Source organism: Cebus imitator, unplaced genomic scaffold (assembly GCF_001604975.1).
Source record: "Cebus imitator isolate Cc_AM_T3 unplaced genomic scaffold, Cebus_imitator-1.0 Scaffold71, whole genome shotgun sequence".
Classification (NCBI taxonomy): Eukaryota; Metazoa; Chordata; class Mammalia; order Primates; family Cebidae; genus Cebus; species Cebus imitator.
Genome location: NW_016107386.1, coordinates 5876478 through 5895480, shown reverse-complemented (window position 1 = coordinate 5895480; position 19003 = coordinate 5876478). Strand labels below are relative to the sequence as shown.

Genomic DNA, 19003 nt, shown 5'->3' with positions numbered 1-19003 from the left:
TTTTTTTTGAGACAGGGTCTTGCTCTGTCACCCAAGTGCAGTGGTGCAATCTTGGCTCACTGCAACTTCCACCTCCTGGGCTCAAGTGATCCTCCCACTTCAGCCTCCTGAGTAGCTGGGACCACAGGCATGTGCCACCATGCCTGACTGATTAAAAAAAATTTTTTTTTTCTGGCCGGGCACGGTGGCTCTCGACTGTAATCCCAGCACTTTGAGAGGCCGAGGTGGGTGGATCACCTGAGGTCGGGAGTTCGAGACCAGCCTGACCAACATGGAAAAACCCCGTCTCTACTAAAAATACAAAATGAGCCAGGCATGGTGGCTCGTGCCTGTAATCCCAGCTACTCCGGAGGCTGAGACAGGAGAATTGCTTGAACCCAGGAAGCGGAGGTTGCGATGAGCCAAGATCGTGCCATTGCACTCCAACCTGGGCAACAAAAGTGAAACTCCATTTCAAAAAACAAAAAAAATTTTTTTGTAGAGATGAAGTCTCACTATGTTGCCCAGGCTGGTCTTGAACTCCTGGGCTCAAGCAATCCTCTTGCCTTGGCCTCCCAAAATTCTGGGATTACAGACATGAGCCACTGTGCCCAGCTGTATTTGATACTTGTAAAACATTTTACAGGTCTCTACTTTTTGTCCTAGTATCTTTCCTCTTTCCCCATTTCTGTTTGGCCGGTATCTGACTGGTTGGTTATCTGATCCTCTTGGGGTCTACTCCTGCTCTTGTTATTTCTGCTGGTACTCACAGGGACATTCTTATAATTTTTGATTACAAACTTATCTTCAGGACATGGTTCTCTGTGGTCTAGGTTAAAGACGTGTCTTTCTGGAAACATTTTATTTTGTTATGGCCACTCAGAATCCAGGATTTCGTTTTGTGTAAATTTCTCAGCTTTGGGCCACTTGGCCCACATGTGTAGCGTTGATTTGAACCTAAACCCAGTGAAGGCAGGTCTGTTGTTATGAAGGAGATCTTTTTTCTTCACCCAGAACCCAAGCCAGGATGAACTGTATTCGTCATCTTCTCTGCGGATGACTGCATGTTTTTTTTCCCATCCACCATTTCACTGAAGTCCTTGTTGGGGGAGGGGACAGTCCTGTGAAGGAGCTTGTCTCCTGTTCCTGCCTGGGCACTAATGCCCGAGTCTCTGGTTCACTGAGCTTCAAATGCTCTCTTCCCTGCCCACCCCTCTACTTTGGGCCACAGCTGCATCAGCTCAGCTGCACCCCACCCTAGTTTTCAATTCCCTGTTTGAGGGCCTAGTGATTTCTTTTTCTCTCTTAAAAGCTCTGACATGCAATTAAAAGGAGTTTATTATAGCTGATCTAGCATTCTTGTGTTTTGTGGTAGGAAAGTTTTTCAGATAATCTTGTCCATGATATTGCCCTTGACACTTTGTTATGATTACAACTTTTTTGAGATGGAGTCTTGCTCTGTCCCCCAGGATGGAGTGCAGTGGCATGATCTCAGCTCATTGCAACCTCCACCTCCTGGGTTCAAGCGATTCTTCTGCCTCAGCCTCCCAAGTAGCTGGGATTACAGGTGTGTGCCACCACGACCAGCTAATTTTTGTATTTTTAGTAGAGATGTGCCACACTGGTCTTGAACTCCCGACCTCAGGTGATCCACCCACCTTGACCTCCCAAAATGATGATATTACAGGCATGAGCCACCACTCCCGGCCTGTTGATATTTTAAAAGTTAGAGATAAAGGATTGTAGGAGTTTCAGAGAAGAAAAGTGGAGCTGGTGGGAGTGAGGAAATGAGGGGAAGATCAAGAGCGGCCTTAAAAAAGTGACTGCTAGGGGACAGGAACACAGGAAGGGACACAGCAGGTACAAAAGCAGGAAATGCCAATGCAGGTATGGAGAAGAGCACTCAACTCTCTGCTGCAGTACAACCTGTGAAGGGGAAATAAAGTTGGAGCCTGGGGTACAGTCTGTGAAGGGGAAATGAGGTTGGAATCAGATCACTGAGCAGCAGGAAGCTACTAAAGTCTTACAGCGCATACCATGATCACAAGCTTTGTTTCAGAGAGTTTAAACTGGAAGCGTGTCCAGGAAGAACGGGTGTGGGGGTGGCAGGAGAGGAGTGTGGATTAGGAAGGATGGCTCTGGAGGCTGTGGAAACAGTCCAGGCGATGGGTAGTAAGGCCTGAATGGGGTAGCTGGTGGGGTGGGGTGTAGGGGGACCACTGGGAGAGGGTGAAAGAGATTCAGCTGCACCAGATAAAGAAATCTAGGTCAAGAGCTGAATTGGAAATAGAAGAAAAACCAGGCAAGCACATTGTCTGAGTCCTGGGAAATGAATTTAAAATGTCGAGAATTATTTATTTTTTTAATTTTTTTTTCTTTTTTTTTTGAAACAGAGTCTCGCTCTGTCGCCCAGGCTGGAGTGCAGTGGCGTGATCTTGGCTCACTGCAACCTCTGGCTCCCAGGTTCAAGTGATTCTCCTGCCTCAGTGTACCCAAGTAGCTGGGACCACAGGTGCCTGCTACCATGCCTGGCTAATTTTTTTCTCTCTCTCTCTCTGTGTGTGTGTGTGTGTGTGTGTGTGTGTGTGTGTGTGTTGGAGTCTTGCTCTGTCGCCAGGCTGGAGTTCAGTGGCGCGATCTCAGCTTACTACAGCCTCCGCCTCCCGGGTTCAAGCAATTCTCCTGCCTCAGCCTCGCACGCCACCACTCCCAGCCAATTTTTGTATTTTTCAGTAGAGACGGGGTTTCACCAAGTTGGCCAGGATGGTCTCGATCTCTTGACCTCATGATCCGCCCGCCTCGGCCTCCCAAAGTGCTGGGATTATAGGCATGAGCCACTGCGCCCAGCCATTTTTGTATTTTTAGTAGACACGGGATTTCACCATGTTGGCCAGGCTGGTCTTGAACTCCGGACCTCAGGTGATCCACCCACCTTGGCCTCTCAAAGTGCTGGGATTACAGGTGTGAGCCACCACCTAAAATGTCAAGAATTATCAGAGCTGTTACCTACCTTTCAATATTGTTCAGATATTGCCTACAAATGCTAATAAACAGTTCATTTGACTCTGTTTGCAGCTCACGATATTTTTAGGCTTCTTGATGAGTAATTGTCATTGAATTAGAGACAGCATGTCCCAACAAATCTTCAGTGAGTAGCAATGGTTTTGCTTTTCCTAGAACCTGTTGACATGGCCAACCATGGAGCCGACAAGCCATCCTCCAGGTCAGGGAGTCCGGATGGGGAAGACAGGGCCTCTGAAGACAGATCACTGCTTCATCAGAGGCTGGCTGTCCAGGAGCTCATCGACACTGAGGTCTCCTACTTGCACATGCTCCATCTCTGTGCCTCTGACATCAGGAGCCGCCTCCAGCAGGTACTTGGGTGAGGTCACACACAGCCTGTCTTTATAGGGGCAAATGTGGGTCTCAGATTCTGAGACTTCCCATCCATTCCTGGGGCAAGCTTGATAGAAAGGAAGCATGGTGTTTATGAAGTCTGACAGACCTGGATGTAAACTCCAGTGCTTTCATTCATTGGCCATGCAACCTCCAGCAAGGCCTTCCGTGGCTTAGAGTCTTAGTATATTCCTCGGTTGACTGGGGAGAGGAATAATCACCTGGGAGAACTATGTGAGCTAATGAACAAGCCTGTTTCACGTTTGGAGTAGACTGCTTAAACTGACCTGTATTCTCCTCCTCCTCCTCCTCCTCCTTCTTCCTTTTCCTGCTTCCCCTTCAAGGGTCTCTTTATTCAATCTGCAAAGTCACTGTCAGCAACTTGGCCTGGCTCTCTGTGGCTTCCAACAAGGAAATGCTTAAAAGTCAGGAAATGCATTTGGTACCTCTCCTGGTACCAAAAATTGACTATAGCCTCTTTGGGCACCCTGAAATAAATCAATAGCACTTGCTTTTTTTTTTTTTTTAACTTTTCTACCAGAATTAAAAAAAAAAATCTCATATATATGTGTATATATATATATAAACTATATTTACAGACACACATACATATAGAGAGAGATCCTTCAACCAAGAAGAGGAAAGGGATCCAGCATCCTCTGGGGTGCCCCTTGGCCTGGTACAGGAAGGACAGGAGGCACTAGCTGTCTTGGGAATCATCTTGAGATGTGTAGTGCTGAGCTGATGTGGCATGGATGGGGGGTCCCCAACAGCCCTCACTCTCTAAGGAAGGTGGAGCTACGACGAACCAGGGCAGCCCTCACTCAAGCTTTCCACACGTCCTGAAATGAAAGCTGTACCTGATGGAGCCTTGAACTAAAACCCAAAGTACAGATACAACAGGATTCCCTGCTTGGCCTCTGGGGGTGACTCCTTAGGGAAGAGTTCCAGGAGTGTCAAGCAGCAGAGGCTGGAAGAGCCAGCAGGGAGGACATATGTCTACAGCCTTCAGGCCCAGAAGATAGGTGTCATGGACACAGAGGTCTGCTCAGCCACAGAAGGGCTGGGCTCTGTCCTTTCTTCAGGTCTCCAACCACAGCCCCTGCAGACCTTCAGGCAGGGGAGCCCAAAAGGCCAGGGCGAGGCTCCAATTACCCAGGAAAGCTGGAGGCAAACTTTTTTTTTTTTTTTTAATGCAGCAATGTCTCACTGCATTGCCCAGTCTGGTCTCAAACTTCCAGGCTCGAGTAATCCTCCCATCTCAGCCTCCTAGCTAATTCCTGATTAGCTAGGATTACAAGCATGTGCCACCACACCCAGCCATGACCTGCATTCTAATTGTCTTATTTGCAGGGTGGTGACATGGAGAAATTATCACTATAAGGGTTTCTATTATAGTGCTCACTTTTTACGTTTTCTTTTTCTGGTTTTAGAAATCATGCAGGCTCTTGCTTGCTACATTTTAAGCATCTCCTCACATTTGAGTTCCATTAGGGCAAAGATTCTGTTTAGTTCAGTATATCCCGGTCATGACAGATAAATAATGGACTTAAAATTAGTCTTTCTTCAATGAATGAAATACCAAAGTAGATAATGTAGAAAGTGGAGTACTTGTATTATTTTACCCTCCAGAAATTAGAATTTTTCTCCATAGGCATTAAACAAACAAATACAGTCCTATGTCACATAACACCAGGGATGTGTTTTGAGAAATGCGTAGTTAGGCAATTTCATCATGTGCAAAGGTCATAGAGTGCACTTACACAAACCTAGAGGGTATAGCCAATGACACACCCAGGCTGGATGGTATGGCCCATTGCTCCTAGGCTATAAATCTGTACAGCCTGTCACTGTCCTGAATACTAAGAGAACTGCAACGCAATAGTATTTGTGTATCTAAACACAGAAAAGGTCGAGTGAAAATACGATATTATAATCCTATGAGATCGCCCTGGTTTATGCAGTCCATCATTGATCAAAATGTTATTATGCAGTACATGACTGTATATGTTGTTATTTATTTTAACAAAAACAAGAGCGTACTCTAGATATTGTTCTGCAGTTAGCTTTCCCACTTGTGTGTCCAGCCCATTCTTCCATGCTTGTGCATTTATATAGATGTCCTGCATCTTTTTAAACAGTGGTATATACCAGGTATATAGCCTGGTTAATAGGAGCTGGAGAATGCATCTTGAGGTCATGGCGGTTGGTGCCAAGTATGTCAGAGCTGGAAAGAAGTCTAACTTCTCACCCTCAGGTGACAGATGGGGAAACTGAGAGAAGATAGCTGGCAGCAGACCTAGGCTAAAACTCTGGTTCAGCTTTCCTTCCACACTGAGTACTCCGTCTCTTCCTCTCTTCTTGTAGAGTAATGAAAATACCTAATTTATAGCATTTCAAAATCCTTGCAAAATTCCACTGGGGCTGCCAGTCTTCTCCAGAGTGATGGCAATGGTGTGAATGTTCTGTTCTACTCTTGAAAGCCTGCAAATATACTCTATGGAACTCCCAGAGACCACCCATGTCTTCTTTGTTCCTTCCAGTTGCCACAGGGAGATCTCGATGTCCTGTTCTCCAACATTGATGATATCATCAAGGTGAACAGCAGATTCCTTCATGATCTGCAGGAGACAGCCTCCAAGAAAGAGGAAAAAGTGCAGCTAGTTGGTAAGCAAAAAAACCTAAAGAATTGTCAGCCTTAGAACTGTTCTCAGTGAGTGGTCCCTGTTTAACTGTCTCCAGAGTTCCAGGAAAATGCAGCTCAATGGCAGTCCATTTTGGTGATCTCCAAAACACAACATAACAGAGCCAGCAGGGCCCTCAAATAACATCTAGTCCAGTCCCATTGCTTTACAGACAGAGACTGAGCCCCAGAGACAGAGAGGAACATACTCACAGTCACATAATTGTTAATGATGCAGCTAGATCCTTAGTCTGTGTCTCTTTCACATTCATTCATCCAATAGTTATTTACTGAGCAATTGCAGTGTGCAGTCACAGGGTCAGCAAGAGAGCCTGAGCTTCTATTCTCATGGGGTTGACAAGTTAGTGAGAGAGACAGAAGATAGACAACAGAATTGTAGGTAATAATTTGTAATTTGAAGGAAATAAATAGTTGTGGTAACTTCTGGGTGTGAGGGAAGGCCTCTGGAGGAGGAACATGTGAGCTGAGATCTGAGTGTCAGGAATGAGTTAGCCTTGAGAATATCTGGAGGGAGACTAGAGAGCATAGTTGTGCAAAAGCCCTGAGGCAAGGATGAGTTGAGAACGTTTAAAGGACAGACAGAAGGTTAATGTGACTCCAGGGAAATTAGTGAGGGGAGACTGTTAGGGGATAAGACAGAAGAGGCACACAAGGACCAGATCATGCGCAGCTTTCTAGGTGATGGCAAGGAATTTGGAATTATTCTAACTGTGATAAGGAGTCTTGGACTGTTTTGAGTGAGGAAGTGACATGGTTTGATTTACGTTTTTCAAAGGTCTCTTTGGCTGTTGTGGACAGTGGAGTATGAGGGGATGGTAAGAATGGAAGCAGCGACCCTAGCTGGGGGCTTTACTGTGGCCCAGATGAGAAATGAGGAGAGTCTCCTTTCAAATTTTTTTTTTTTTGAGATGAGATCTCAATCTGTTGCCCAAACTAGAGTGCAATGCAAAAATCATGGCTTACTGCAGCCTCTACCTTCCAGCCTCAAGGATCCTCCTGCCTCAGCCTCCCAAGGAGGATAGTATCCTCATTCTGAAATGGTTAGGATGACCAGAGCAGAAATAAGGGAGGAGTGGGTGCAAACCTCATACCTGTCTCCTTCTGTCTCATCCCATCTGCTACCAGGATTCTCACGGTGTGGGGTTTCCTAGCGGAGTCAGGAGATAAAGGTGAATGGGTGGGTACCAGATTCACTACAGTGGCAGGGAGGAGGAAATGAAGGTACCCCGTGCTGTGGCCACCCAAGTCCCCCTGGCTTTTATACCACCAATCTTCCACCCTATCCTGGACATGAATGATGAGGATGGGGATTAAAAATAACAAATATGCAAACAAATATATATACATATTTTTTTGAGATGGAGTCTCGCTCTGTCACCCAGGCTAGAATGCAATGGCACTATCTCAGCTCATTGCAACCTCTGCCTCCTGGGTTCAAGCGATTTTCCTGCCTCCAGAGTAGCTGGGATTACAGGTGCCTGCCACCATGCCCGGTTAATTTTTGTATTCTTAGTAGAGATGGAGTTTCACCATGTTGGCTATGCTAGTCTTGAACTCCTGACCTCAGGTGATTCTGCTGCCTCAGCCTCCCAAAATGCTGGGATTACAAGCGTGAACCACTGCGCCTGGCCTAAATATACAATCAAATCTTAAAAACCTACTTTCTGAGTATTTACAAAATGCTAACCACAGTTCTTATGCACATATATTAATTCACTTCATCTCAAAATAACCCTGAAAGGTAGATACCATTATCTCATTTTACAGTTGAGGAATCTTTGGCACAGAGAGAGGCAATCACCTCCTTAAAGTCAGGCAGCTAGGGCAGAGCCAGGATCTGAATGCAGGTGGTTGGCCTTGAGAGCCAAGGCTCTCAGTTGCTACACTGAATTGCTTCTGCATGGTAGAAGGTGAGAATAAAGCCTGTGTGTACTGTGTGTTTATCATTCCTTTGAAAATATAGTTCTTTATTAAAATAGCAATGTGAGTGAGTTACTAGTCCCTGTAAATGATAAAGGAATGCAAAATTAAAGAATAAGATTTTTTTTTTTTTTTTTTTTGAGACGGCGTTTCACTCATGTTACCCAGGCTGGAGCGCAATGGCGCGATCTCGGCTCACCACAACCTCCGCCTCCTGGATTCAGGCAATTCTCCTGCCTCAGCCTCCTGAGTAGCTGGGACTACAGGCACGCACCACCATGCCCAGCTAATTTTTTGTATTTTTAGTAGAGACGGGGTTTCACCATGTTGACCAGGATGGTCTCGATCTCTTGACCTCGTGATCCACCCGCCTCGGCCTCCCAAAGTGCTGGGATTACAGGCTTGAGCCACCGCGCCTGGCAATATTTTTTTTTTTTTTACCAAAATAAGATTGTTTTTTTCCAATTCTGAAGCACAACATTCCAAACAATTCCAAAGAATAAGATTTTTAAAAGTACCTGTAGGTCAGGCACAGTGGCTCATGCCTGTAATCCCTGCACTTTGGGAGGCCGAGGCGGGCAGATCACTTGAGGTCAGGAGTTCAAGACCACCCTGGCTAACATGATGAAATCCCGTCTCTACTAAAAATACAAAAGTTAGCCAGGCGTGGTGGCACACACTTGTAACCGTAGCTACTTGGGAGGCAGAGGCATGAGAATCTCTTGAACCCAGGAGGCAGAGGTTGCAGTGAGCTGAGGTAACTAATGTCATTAGTTTCTGATTTGAAAATATGAAACACTTCACAAATTTGCATGTCATTTTTGCAGAGGTGCCACGCTAATCTCTATGTTCTTTCAACTTTGGTGTATGTGATGCTGAAATTGAGCACCAGCATGATCCTTTTAAGCAGAAATCTGGTCATGTCACCATTGTTCAAAGCCATCCTGTTGCTTCCTGCCAACATTAGAATAAAACCTGAATCCCTTACTGCACTTAACTTATTTTGAGACCCTACGTGATCTGGCTTCTGTTTCCTGCTTATTTCCTCTACTTTATTTTTATTTTATGTAATTTATTTATTTATTTATTTATTTTTAAGATGGGGTTTCACCATGTTGGTCAGGCTGGTCTTGAACTCCTGACCTCAGGTGATCCACCCGCCTTGGCCTCCAAAGTGCTTGGATTACAGGCATGAGCCACCACGCCCGGCAATTAATTTATTTTTTGAGACAGAGTCTCGCTCTGTTGCCCAGGCTGGTGTACAGTGGTCTCAGCTCACTACAACCTCTGCCTCCCGGATTCAAGCGATTCTCCTGCCTCAGTCTCCTGAGTAGCTGGGATTATAGGTGCCTGCCACCACGCCCAGCCGTTACTTCTGGCCTCTGGTAGACATTCACATCTTCTGAGAGATCTTCCCCAAGTAGATCCCCTACCATTCTCTAACTCTTTATTTGGCTTCATTTTAATTCATGGCACTTATTATTCCTGACATATGTAATATATTTATTTATTGTCGGTCTTCCTCACCCCAGAATATAAACCTTATGGACAGGAGCTTTCTTTTGTTGACAGAGCTTAGCAGGGTGCCTGGTACATAGACAATAAATAAGCAGTTGATGAATATCTGGTGAATGTTTGCTGCTTCAGGAGTGTACCTCTATCAGTGCCTATGTCAGGTGCTTTACATCCATTATTTTATTTAGTCATTATCAAAAACCCTTGGAGGTAAGTACTGTTTTTATGTGCATTCTATAGATGAGAAAGGTTACACAACTGAGGAAGGGTCGTTGGAGATCTTGCCCTAGTTCCCTCGAATGTGAGCCCACACCCTAACCGCCTGTGCTATGCTGTAGCATGTCTTTGTCAATTGAGGATTTGTCATTGTGCTTGCCACACATTTTGTCTTTAATTGTAAAGATAAAATGAGCTAAGGGCCATAAGTGTGTTTTGTGTACTATAAAGCACCGTCCAAATGTGAGCATTATTAATATTCCTGGTATGACTATAGCTACCATTTAGTAAGTGCTCACATTGTCCCAGCCTAAGCTATATATCATTCTGTCACTCAATCCTCAGAACAACCTTGTGGAAAGATGAAAAAAAAACAGAAAGTCAGGAAGATGAGGTCATTTGCCCATGGTAACATGCTGGTAAGCCCAGCAATCTCAGTGGAGAGCTGGAAGGGTTTACTTACTGCCTCCCTGTTCCAAGCTAGGGGATGCACAGACATGCCCTTGATGACTCCTTGTTGCATGTTCACCCTCAGGTAACTTATTTCTGGAATTCCAAGAGGAGTTGGAGCAAGTCTATAAGATCTACTGTGCCAGCTATGACCAGGCCTTGCTATTGGTGGAGACGTACCGGAAGGAGCCGGAGCTGCAGCAGCATATCCAGGGCATCATTAAGGCAGTGGTGTGAGTAGAACAGCCAGTGAGCACTCGCTCCTGCCCCACGGACCCGGGTCAGGGGCAGCTACAGTCTCACCCTGACTTCATGCCATTCATGCTGCTTCAGGAGTATACCTCGATCGGCGCCTGTATCAGTCAGGATAGGGCAGGCTGTGCTGCAGAGACAAACAGCTCCCACATCTCCGTGGTTTCAGACAACAAAGGTTTATGTCTTCCTTAGGCTCCACTGCAGGCTGCCTGTGGCTCTGCTCCTTGTCATCCTCACTCTGGGACCCAAACTCACAGTAGTCACTGTCTGGAATATTGCCGGTAACTGTGGCTTAAGAAAAAAGCCACAACAATATGTGAGCCCGTGTGTTTCCTCACAGCCTCACTACAGAGTGTGTTATCAGACTTCAGAATATTTGCTCCTGCAATGGATTAAAAGTGTTGTCTCTATATGGTTTCATTTTGCATTTATCTTATTATTAAAGATATCCAATCATCATCAGATAAATGATTAAAGATATCTTTTTATTTATTTAAGAGTCATTTGTATATCCTTTCCTGCGAATTGTTTTGCTTCTTTTCTTTGAGACAAAGTTTCACTCTTTTGCCCAGGCTGGAGTGCAGTGGCATGATCTTGGCTCACTGCAACCTCTGGGATTCTCCTGCCTCAGCCTCCCGCATAGCTGGGACTACAGGCACGTGCAACCATGCCTGCCTAATTTTTGTACATTTTAGTAGAGACAGGGTTTCACCATATTGGCCAGGCTGGTCTTGAACTCCTGAACTCGTGATCTGCCCACCTCGGTCTTCCAAAGTGCTGGGCTTACAAGCGTGACAGGTGTGAGCCACCTCGCCCAGCCCTTTTGTTTTAAAAAAGGTTATATCTTCCCCAGGACAAGCTCACCAAAGGAAGACAGATGAAGGTCATTTTCTGGAAATCTGAATAGTATGGGAAGAGCAGGAGTCATCATTCTGATCATCATGATTAATTCATCTACTCAGACATCCCTTTTATATCCAAGAGGCAGTGTGGACTGAGGTCTGTGAAGGCGAGATATCCCATGTGGAGTCCCCTGCTACCTCCCCTCCTCCTCTTCCTCAGGTTTTTCTCACTCTTTAATCCCCTCTTTCCCCTAAGTCTCCTTTCAAGAACCCATGTCCTAGCCCCTCTCTGCTTCCAAAAAACCAACACTCATTTTCCCCCTTTACTAAACCCTTCATGGGTCTTACCAACAGGCTTCTGCAAGGGTCACTAGATATGTTTCTATAGTTTACAGATATAAGGGAAGCAAGGTGCCAGACATGAGACACAAGGGAGAAGCGGAGGCTGCACGGACTGGAGCCAACAGGCCCTGTGTGGCGTGCAGCTGCAGCACGGCCTTAGCTAATTGTTGCTACCTCCAGTGCCACCCCAAAATGTAGTGGCTTAAAACAAACATTTATTTAGCTCAAACTTCTGCATATTAGCAATTTAGCTGTACTCAGTAAATGATTCTCCTGGAATCTTTAGTACCCTCAAATATCTCCAGTCACCCACAGGTCAGCTTTGCTGATCCTGGCTGGGTTTTTTCATATTATCTAAGACACATGAGCTAACTCACCTGTGGCCTCATGGTCTCTCTTCTTCCTGCAATCTAGTTTATTCACGTCGCAGTCTCAAGGTTCTAAGGACAGTGGGGAGGGCTTGGCTTCTAGAGGTCTTAGCTGGGAACTGGCACATCATCGTTCAAATTAAGTCCTAAGACCAGCTCATACTGAAGGGATGGGGAAATAAACTCCATGTCTTGGTGGCAGGAGCTTAAAAGTAACAAAGGCTTGTAGAGATTAGGTGAGGAATAAATTGCAGTGATTTTTTTTGCAAACCTTCTACCTCAGCTGCCGTGTAAGAATGAAGGTCCGCTGTGGCTAGAGCCTCTGATTTTTTAAGAGAAGCCAGAAACTTAGATGTAACATCTCCCAAGAGTTCAGTGCTGGCATCTAGCTCAGACATTTAATAAACACTGTGTGTGGGCGTCCTAGTCGGCTCAGAGGCTGCTGTTTATTACATCCTCTGCACTTTGGTCTTTCCTGGCCAGGCCAGCTGGACTTTGCTCATGGGCCCTGGAGCCAGGCTACGTGTTGGTGGCTGTGGCTTGGCCCCTGGTCATGAGAGAGCCATTTTATGTCTCAAGACCTGGTTTCCTCATGTGTACTGTGGGAGGAATAACAGCCCCACGTGGGGCATTGATTCATTGCACACAAGTGACACTCAACGAATCCCAGGTATTATAGTTATCTCAGCTAGGCAGGGATTCTGTTTTCTCTGAGACCACACTGTAGTGCTCAATTTTATCAATGCCATGCTCCCTTCTTATATCAAATATTACATGAATTTATTACCCTGAGACATCCTGAAATATATGTGTAAATAAATATACTGTCTCCTACCTATATTTGTAACTGAAAAAAAAATCAATATAATAGCTTAACTGTAAAGGAGAAATAAAAGGAAAGTCATTTCTTTTTTTAACTTTCTGTTGATTTGCAATTTTTTTTCTTTTTTTCTTTTTTTTTTTGCGTGGGGGAATGGAGTCTCGCTCTGTCACCCAGGCTGGAGTGTAATGGCACAATCTCAGATCACTGTAGCCTCTGCCTCCTGGGTTCAAGTGATTCTCCTGCCTCAGTCTCCTGAGTAGCTGGAACTATAGGCATGTGCCACCACTCCTGGCTAATATTTGTATTTTTAGTAGAGACGGGGTTTCACTATTTTGGTCAGGCTGGTCTCAAACTCCTAACCTCAGGTGATCCACCCGCCTCAGCCCCCCAAAGTGCTTGATTACAAGCATGAGCCACTGTGCCTGGCCAGGAAAACCATTTCTAATAAAATGCTATATATGTCAATGTGTATATGCTTGAACACCACTCCTAAAAGATATAATGAAGTCCATCAGATGCTTTCATCTACTTATAATAAATAAGTTTGGATTTAAGAAAAGAGATATCTGAAGCTGTTCTGTACAAAAAGTACAGAAAAATGAAAGAATGAAAGAGCAGAGAATATGTGTACCCTAGAAAATAAACCTGACTTCTTTGTTTATGATAAGAGAGAGAAGGAGATGGGACACCGTTGAAAAGGGATTTATAAAAGGTAGTGTCATGGGAATTCCCATAGAGTCCAAGTGCGATGAACATATTTAGGTTCTTAGAAGTGCAGCACATTTCATGCCTTTATCCAGTCTCTGAATGTTCAGGGGGCATATGAGACATGGAACAATTCTCTGTAGTTCAGGACTGTCCTTGCAAGACATCCAGTGTACCTGGTCCGTGCCCATTAAATGCCTGTGGCATTACTTTCCAGAGCCTGGCCAATAAGAGGCACCACACCAGCCATAACTAGTTCTTTCTCAGTCTGCTAGGATAGATAGCACCAGCTTATTAGATTCCTTGGGATTCCAGAATGCATGCTGCTCCACCCTTTATTTGGGTGGGATGATCATTCATTTTGTTTTTTTTTTTTTTTGAGGCAGAGTTTTTGCTCTTGTTGCCCAGGCTGGAATTCAATGGTCTGATATTGGCTCACCGCAACCTCTGCCTCCCAGGTTCAAGCAATTCTCCTGTCTCAGCCACCTGAGTAGCTGGGATTACAGTCATGCACCACCACGACTGGCTAATTTTGCATTTTTAGTAGAGACAGGGTTTCTCCATGTCGGTCAGGCTGGTCTCGAACTCCCGACCTCAGGTGATCTGCCCACCTCGGTCTCCCAAAGTGCTGGGATTACAGGTGTGAGTCACTGCACCTGGCTCTTCATTCTGTCTTTTAAGGCAACTTTTCCCATCTGAGAGTCAAAGGAATAAAAATCTCGCCTTTGCAGTGTGTGGGCAGCTGTGCCCTGGGTAGGACTGTCCTAATGGTGGAGGAGCCGTCAGGGTGGAGAAGGTGGCCTTGCAGAGGTGGGTCCATCCAGCAAAATGCACCGCAATTCCAGAACAATGGCTGAGGCAGCAGAGTTTGGAGAAGGCAAAAACCTTCCTTATTTTCCTTTATCAGCTAAGTGTGTTTGTTTTAAATATAAAAGTAACAAACATATGTGTATTGGAAAAAAAGGAATGTTCCAACAACACACAAGTGTATAAAGTAAAAAGGAAAAGTCCATTCCCCTAGTAATGTTTTCCATCCAAATTTTCTTCTGTATATTTATAGATAGAAAGATAAACAGACAGGGAGAGGATTATTATATAGACAAATAGAATTTTTTATTTTTTATTTTTATTTATTTATTTATTTATTTGCGATGACGTCTCACTCTGTCACCCAGGCTGGAGTGCAGTGGTGCAATCTTGGCTCACTGCAACCTCCACCTCCCGGGTTCAAGAGATTCTCCTGCTTCAGCCTCCCGAGTAGCTGGGACTATAGGCGTGCACCACCACGCCTGGCTAATTTTTGTATTTTTGGTAGAAACGGTGTTTCACCATTTTGGCCAGGGTAGTCTCAATCTCTTGACCTCATGATCCATCTGCCTCAGCCACCCAAAGTGCTGGGATTACAGGTGTGAACCACCGCACCTGGCCGATAGATAGAATTTTTATGGGGCTTCGTCTATACATGCTGTTCTCGAACTTGCATTTATGCTTAACCATAGCCATGAATATCTTTTCAGGACAGTATGAATATTTCCACAGTGTTTTGTTTTATTTTATTTTTTTGTTGAGACAGGGTCTCACTCTGTCACCAGGCTGGAATGCAGTGGCACGATCTCAGCTCACTACAGCCTCAACCTCCCAGGCTCAGGTGATCCTCCTCCCTCAGCCTCCTGAGTAGTTGGTACTACAGGGATGTGCCACCACACCTGGCTCATTTTTTGTATTTTTGTAGAGACAGAGTTTCATTATGTTGCCCAGGTTGGTCTCGAACTCCTGGACTCAAGTGATCCTACCACCTTGGCTTCCCAAAGTGCTAGGATTACAGGTGTGAGCCACTGCACACAGCATAGTGTTTTTTTAATGGTTGCAGAATTTCTTTCCTGGACTGCTCTTAGACTATGGTTTATTTGACCATTCCTCTGTTGAAGGGTATTTGGGTTGCTTCCAATCATTTACTATCTTAGAGTCGCTGAACAACTTGTACCTTTATGTTTGTTCACTTGAGTTTGGATGTCTGTGGGTAGATTTCTAGGTGGGATTGATGGAGGAAAGGGTTTGTACCCTTTACAAATTGCCAAACTGCTCTGTCTCTCCGAGATCTTGCCAGCTGATACTCCCACCAACAGAATGTGCGAAGCTCTGTGTATCGTCTTTCAATTTCTGTTACCTATCTGAAAGTTGCATAAAAAGTATTGTCCAAATTACCTTAGGAAGGCTGTAAATGTGAGCGGATGCCCCTATTCTTTGGTAACCCGTTCCTGACTGTGAGGAAGGCAAGCGATCATCTCTTTCAGGACCCTTTGCTCTCTAATTTGTGAGGCGACGGTTGGCTCTTTCCCATGGAAAGTAAACCCAGAGGACTGAGTTTTGCAAATACCTGGCAATGGTTTCCACCTCCCCTGCCCACAGTCAGCCAAGCCCCATGACACCCTTGGTGAGAGCAGATGGCCAGTGTAGGCATCTCCTGGTGGATAACCCCGCCCCCTGTAGCTTCTGAGGGGCTCCCACCTGTTCTGCCTATTCTTAGCTTCATGGCTGGTCTTTCCTGGGCATTTGGTCTGGAGACTTTTCTAAGGAAGGAGAGCCAGAGGCAAGAGTATCCTCAGGGAGGGCCCAGAGAAAGGTTCTGAGCAGCATTGATTGAGTCTTCAAGGAGAAAGCACATTTAGATGGCTGAGATTTGAAACCTTCATGGGTTTCTCCAAGCTGTGCCTAGGGGGTACTGGTCATAATCAAGAAAAGACTGTGGAGCCCCTTCCCAGGTGCCATTGACCTGGGGACTCTTGATGAAATTCCAGACATCCTTAGAAGGAGACTATAAGTAGTCATCCACGCATCAATGGTGCATCTGGACGGGACCTTGGCACCGTTCCCTCCTGAGTTTTGTTTTCACTATTTTTTTTTTTTTTAAGAATGTGGTGTTGCTTTGTTGCCTAGGCTGCAGTACAGTGGCATGATCATAGTTCGGTGTATCCTCGGACTCCTAGGCTCAAGCAGTCCTCCCGCCTTAGCCTCCTGAGTAGCCACCATGCCTGGTTAATTTACTTTTTTTTATTGAGACAAAGGTCATGCTATGTTGCCCAGGCTGGTCTTGAACTCCTGGCCTCAAGCAATCATTTTTTTAAAAGCTTCATTTCATAAAAAATTTCAAACCTATAGAAAAATAGTAAAATGTAATAGATACTCACATACCCACCACCTAAAATTAACAAGTGTTAACATTTTGCTGTTTGTTTCATCTATTTTTATTCTAAACGATTTGAAGGAAAGTGTAGATATTATGACTTTTTACCCCTAAATACTTTAAATACATCCCTACAAATTAAGTTATTGTTTTTTTTTTTTTTTTTTTTTTTTTTTTTTTATTTATTTATTTATTTTTTTTGAGACTGAGTCCAACTCTGTTGCCCAGACTGGAGTGCAGTGGTGCAATCACGGCTCACTGCAACCTTCGCCTCCTTGATTCAAGCGATTCTCTTGCCACAGCCTCCTGAGTAGCTGGGATTACAGGCACCCGCCACCACACCTGGCTAAGTTTTGTATTTTTAGTAGAGACGGGGTTTCACCAAGTTGGCCAGGATGGTCTCAATCTCTTAACCTTGTGATCTGCCCATCTCGGCCTCCCAAAGTTCTGGGATTACAAGTGTGAGCCATGGCGCCCCACTGAGTTCCTGTGATTTTAAGAACTTTTTAAAAGGCAGCAGACCATTCTATTAAATGAGGTATCACGTGGATACCCAACACAGAGAGTCGAGTTGTGCTCGGGACAGATCTGAGCAGAGATGTCAAGCATACAGTTAAACGTGCCAGTCTGGAGCTCTGGAGCAGAAATTAGAGGTGGGGATCTGGGCTTGGGATGTGTTTAAAGCCATAGGCTCAAATGAGGTCACAAAGAGAAAGCGGAGAGAGGGGAAGGAGAGGACACCCCAGGACACTCCGGCCTTGGAGAGACACCAGCAGAGGGGGCTGAGAGAGCTGCCTGCAGTGTGAGGAGAAGCAGGACAGAGGGTGTCTCTGGGGCCAAAAGAAGAAAGTTTCACGGGCAAGGGTGTAGTCAGTCATGTCTGCTGTGGAGACGCCGAGCAAGCTGAGGGCAGGGAGCTGAACACTGGATTTAGGACAGGTGGGAAACCAAGACCCAGAACGATTAGTTCTAACATTTAGTACTCACAAGCTACAGATGAGGAGGAATCGGAGGACCATTAAGGGAGGGCAACTTGCCTGCGATCATACAATGAGCTAAATGGTAGAGTGAGGACTATACCCCAGGCCCCCTGGTCCTCCAAAGGGCAGACTTTACCTGCCTAACACCAACCTTCTCCCTCAGGCCACAAGCTGGATCTTCAGGCCTCAGTTTCTTGCTGGTAATTCCTCTGCAGAGGATCACCAGGTACCCATTGCTGCTGCAGAAAATCCTGGAGAACACACACCCTGATGCCAGTGCCTACCCTGTCCTTCAGAGGGCTGTCTCTGCCCTCCAGGATGTGAACACCAATATCAATGAGTACAAGATGCGCAAGGAAGTGGGTAAGGACTTGGGCATTGAAGAGGACACATTTGTGGGAATGCTTCCAGTTACAGAAAATCTATTTAAAATCAGTTTCACCAGTAAAGAGAATGTAGTAGCTTACGTAACTATAAATCCAGAGGTAACGGGAGAGTTTTAGGTAGGGTTTGATCAGGGTGCTGGCTCCATTTCCCTGTAACTCCCATGTCTCTGCTCTTTACTCTGTATCAGCTTCATCTTCAGGCTGGCTTGCCTCATAATAGCAAGTTATGACTGTTCTAAGACTCACAGCTGCACGCCACACTTCCCAGGGTAAGGCAAGGTTTTTTTCCCCTTAGCCACAAAAATTAAATCGAATCTTCTCTTTGATAGGACCCTCCTGGGTCATGTGCTTACCCTGAACTAATCACCATAATTAGGGTGCCATTAACTGATTGCCTTAGGCCTGGGTTATGTGCCCTTCTTTGCATCAGTCACTGCTGCCAGGGGGTTGGAATTCTATGGATTGGCTTGTATCAGTCAACAACCCACCCTTTGAGCTAAAGTGAGATCAATCTCATCCAAACCACATGACTGCCACACTGTGGAGGAGAAACCAATACTGGGGAGGTGAAGAACTCTGCATATATCTGGGGAGAGGGAGAACACCTGCCTCTCAGGTTGTTGAAACAGATAGGTTTGGAAAATGAAGCAGTGTCCCAAGTTAAGAGAAACTCAATTACACAACTGAGACAATATAGAAATGGCAATTCAGCTAATGTTAGTAAGAACTAACTGTGCTGTGCTTTTTCCATTCTCGTCATATTTGATCTTGGCACTAACCCTCTGAGGTTGGCCCTGTTAGCCCCGTTTCACAGTCGGGTGAAATGAGAGAATACATCACTTGCTTCCTCTCACAGAACTGGTAAGGGACAGAGCCAGGTTTCTTTCTTTCTTTCTTTCTTTCTTTCTTTCTTTCTTTCTTTCTTTCTTTCTTTCTTT

General features: G+C 45.2%; 1 protein-coding gene and 1 non-coding gene across 2 annotated transcripts in view; one reads left to right on the top strand and one right to left on the bottom strand.

Annotated features, from left to right (window-relative positions):
* Nucleotides 1-19003, top strand: part of ARHGEF37 (Rho guanine nucleotide exchange factor 37) — a 59885-nt gene that overhangs the window by 20782 nt on the left and 20100 nt on the right. The window contains exons 2-5 of the mRNA XM_037739565.1: nt 3157-3353; nt 5919-6042; nt 10266-10413; nt 17843-18042. Of these exons, the coding sequence (XP_037595493.1) occupies nt 3168-3353; nt 5919-6042; nt 10266-10413; nt 17843-18042 (658 nt within the window). The 5' untranslated portion in view covers nt 3157-3167. The remainder of the gene's footprint in view (nt 1-3156; nt 3354-5918; nt 6043-10265; nt 10414-17842; nt 18043-19003) is intronic.
* Nucleotides 8784-8888, bottom strand: LOC119471741. Its single transcript, XR_005200811.1, has one exon. It is a non-coding gene; the product is annotated as a U6 spliceosomal RNA (small nuclear RNA).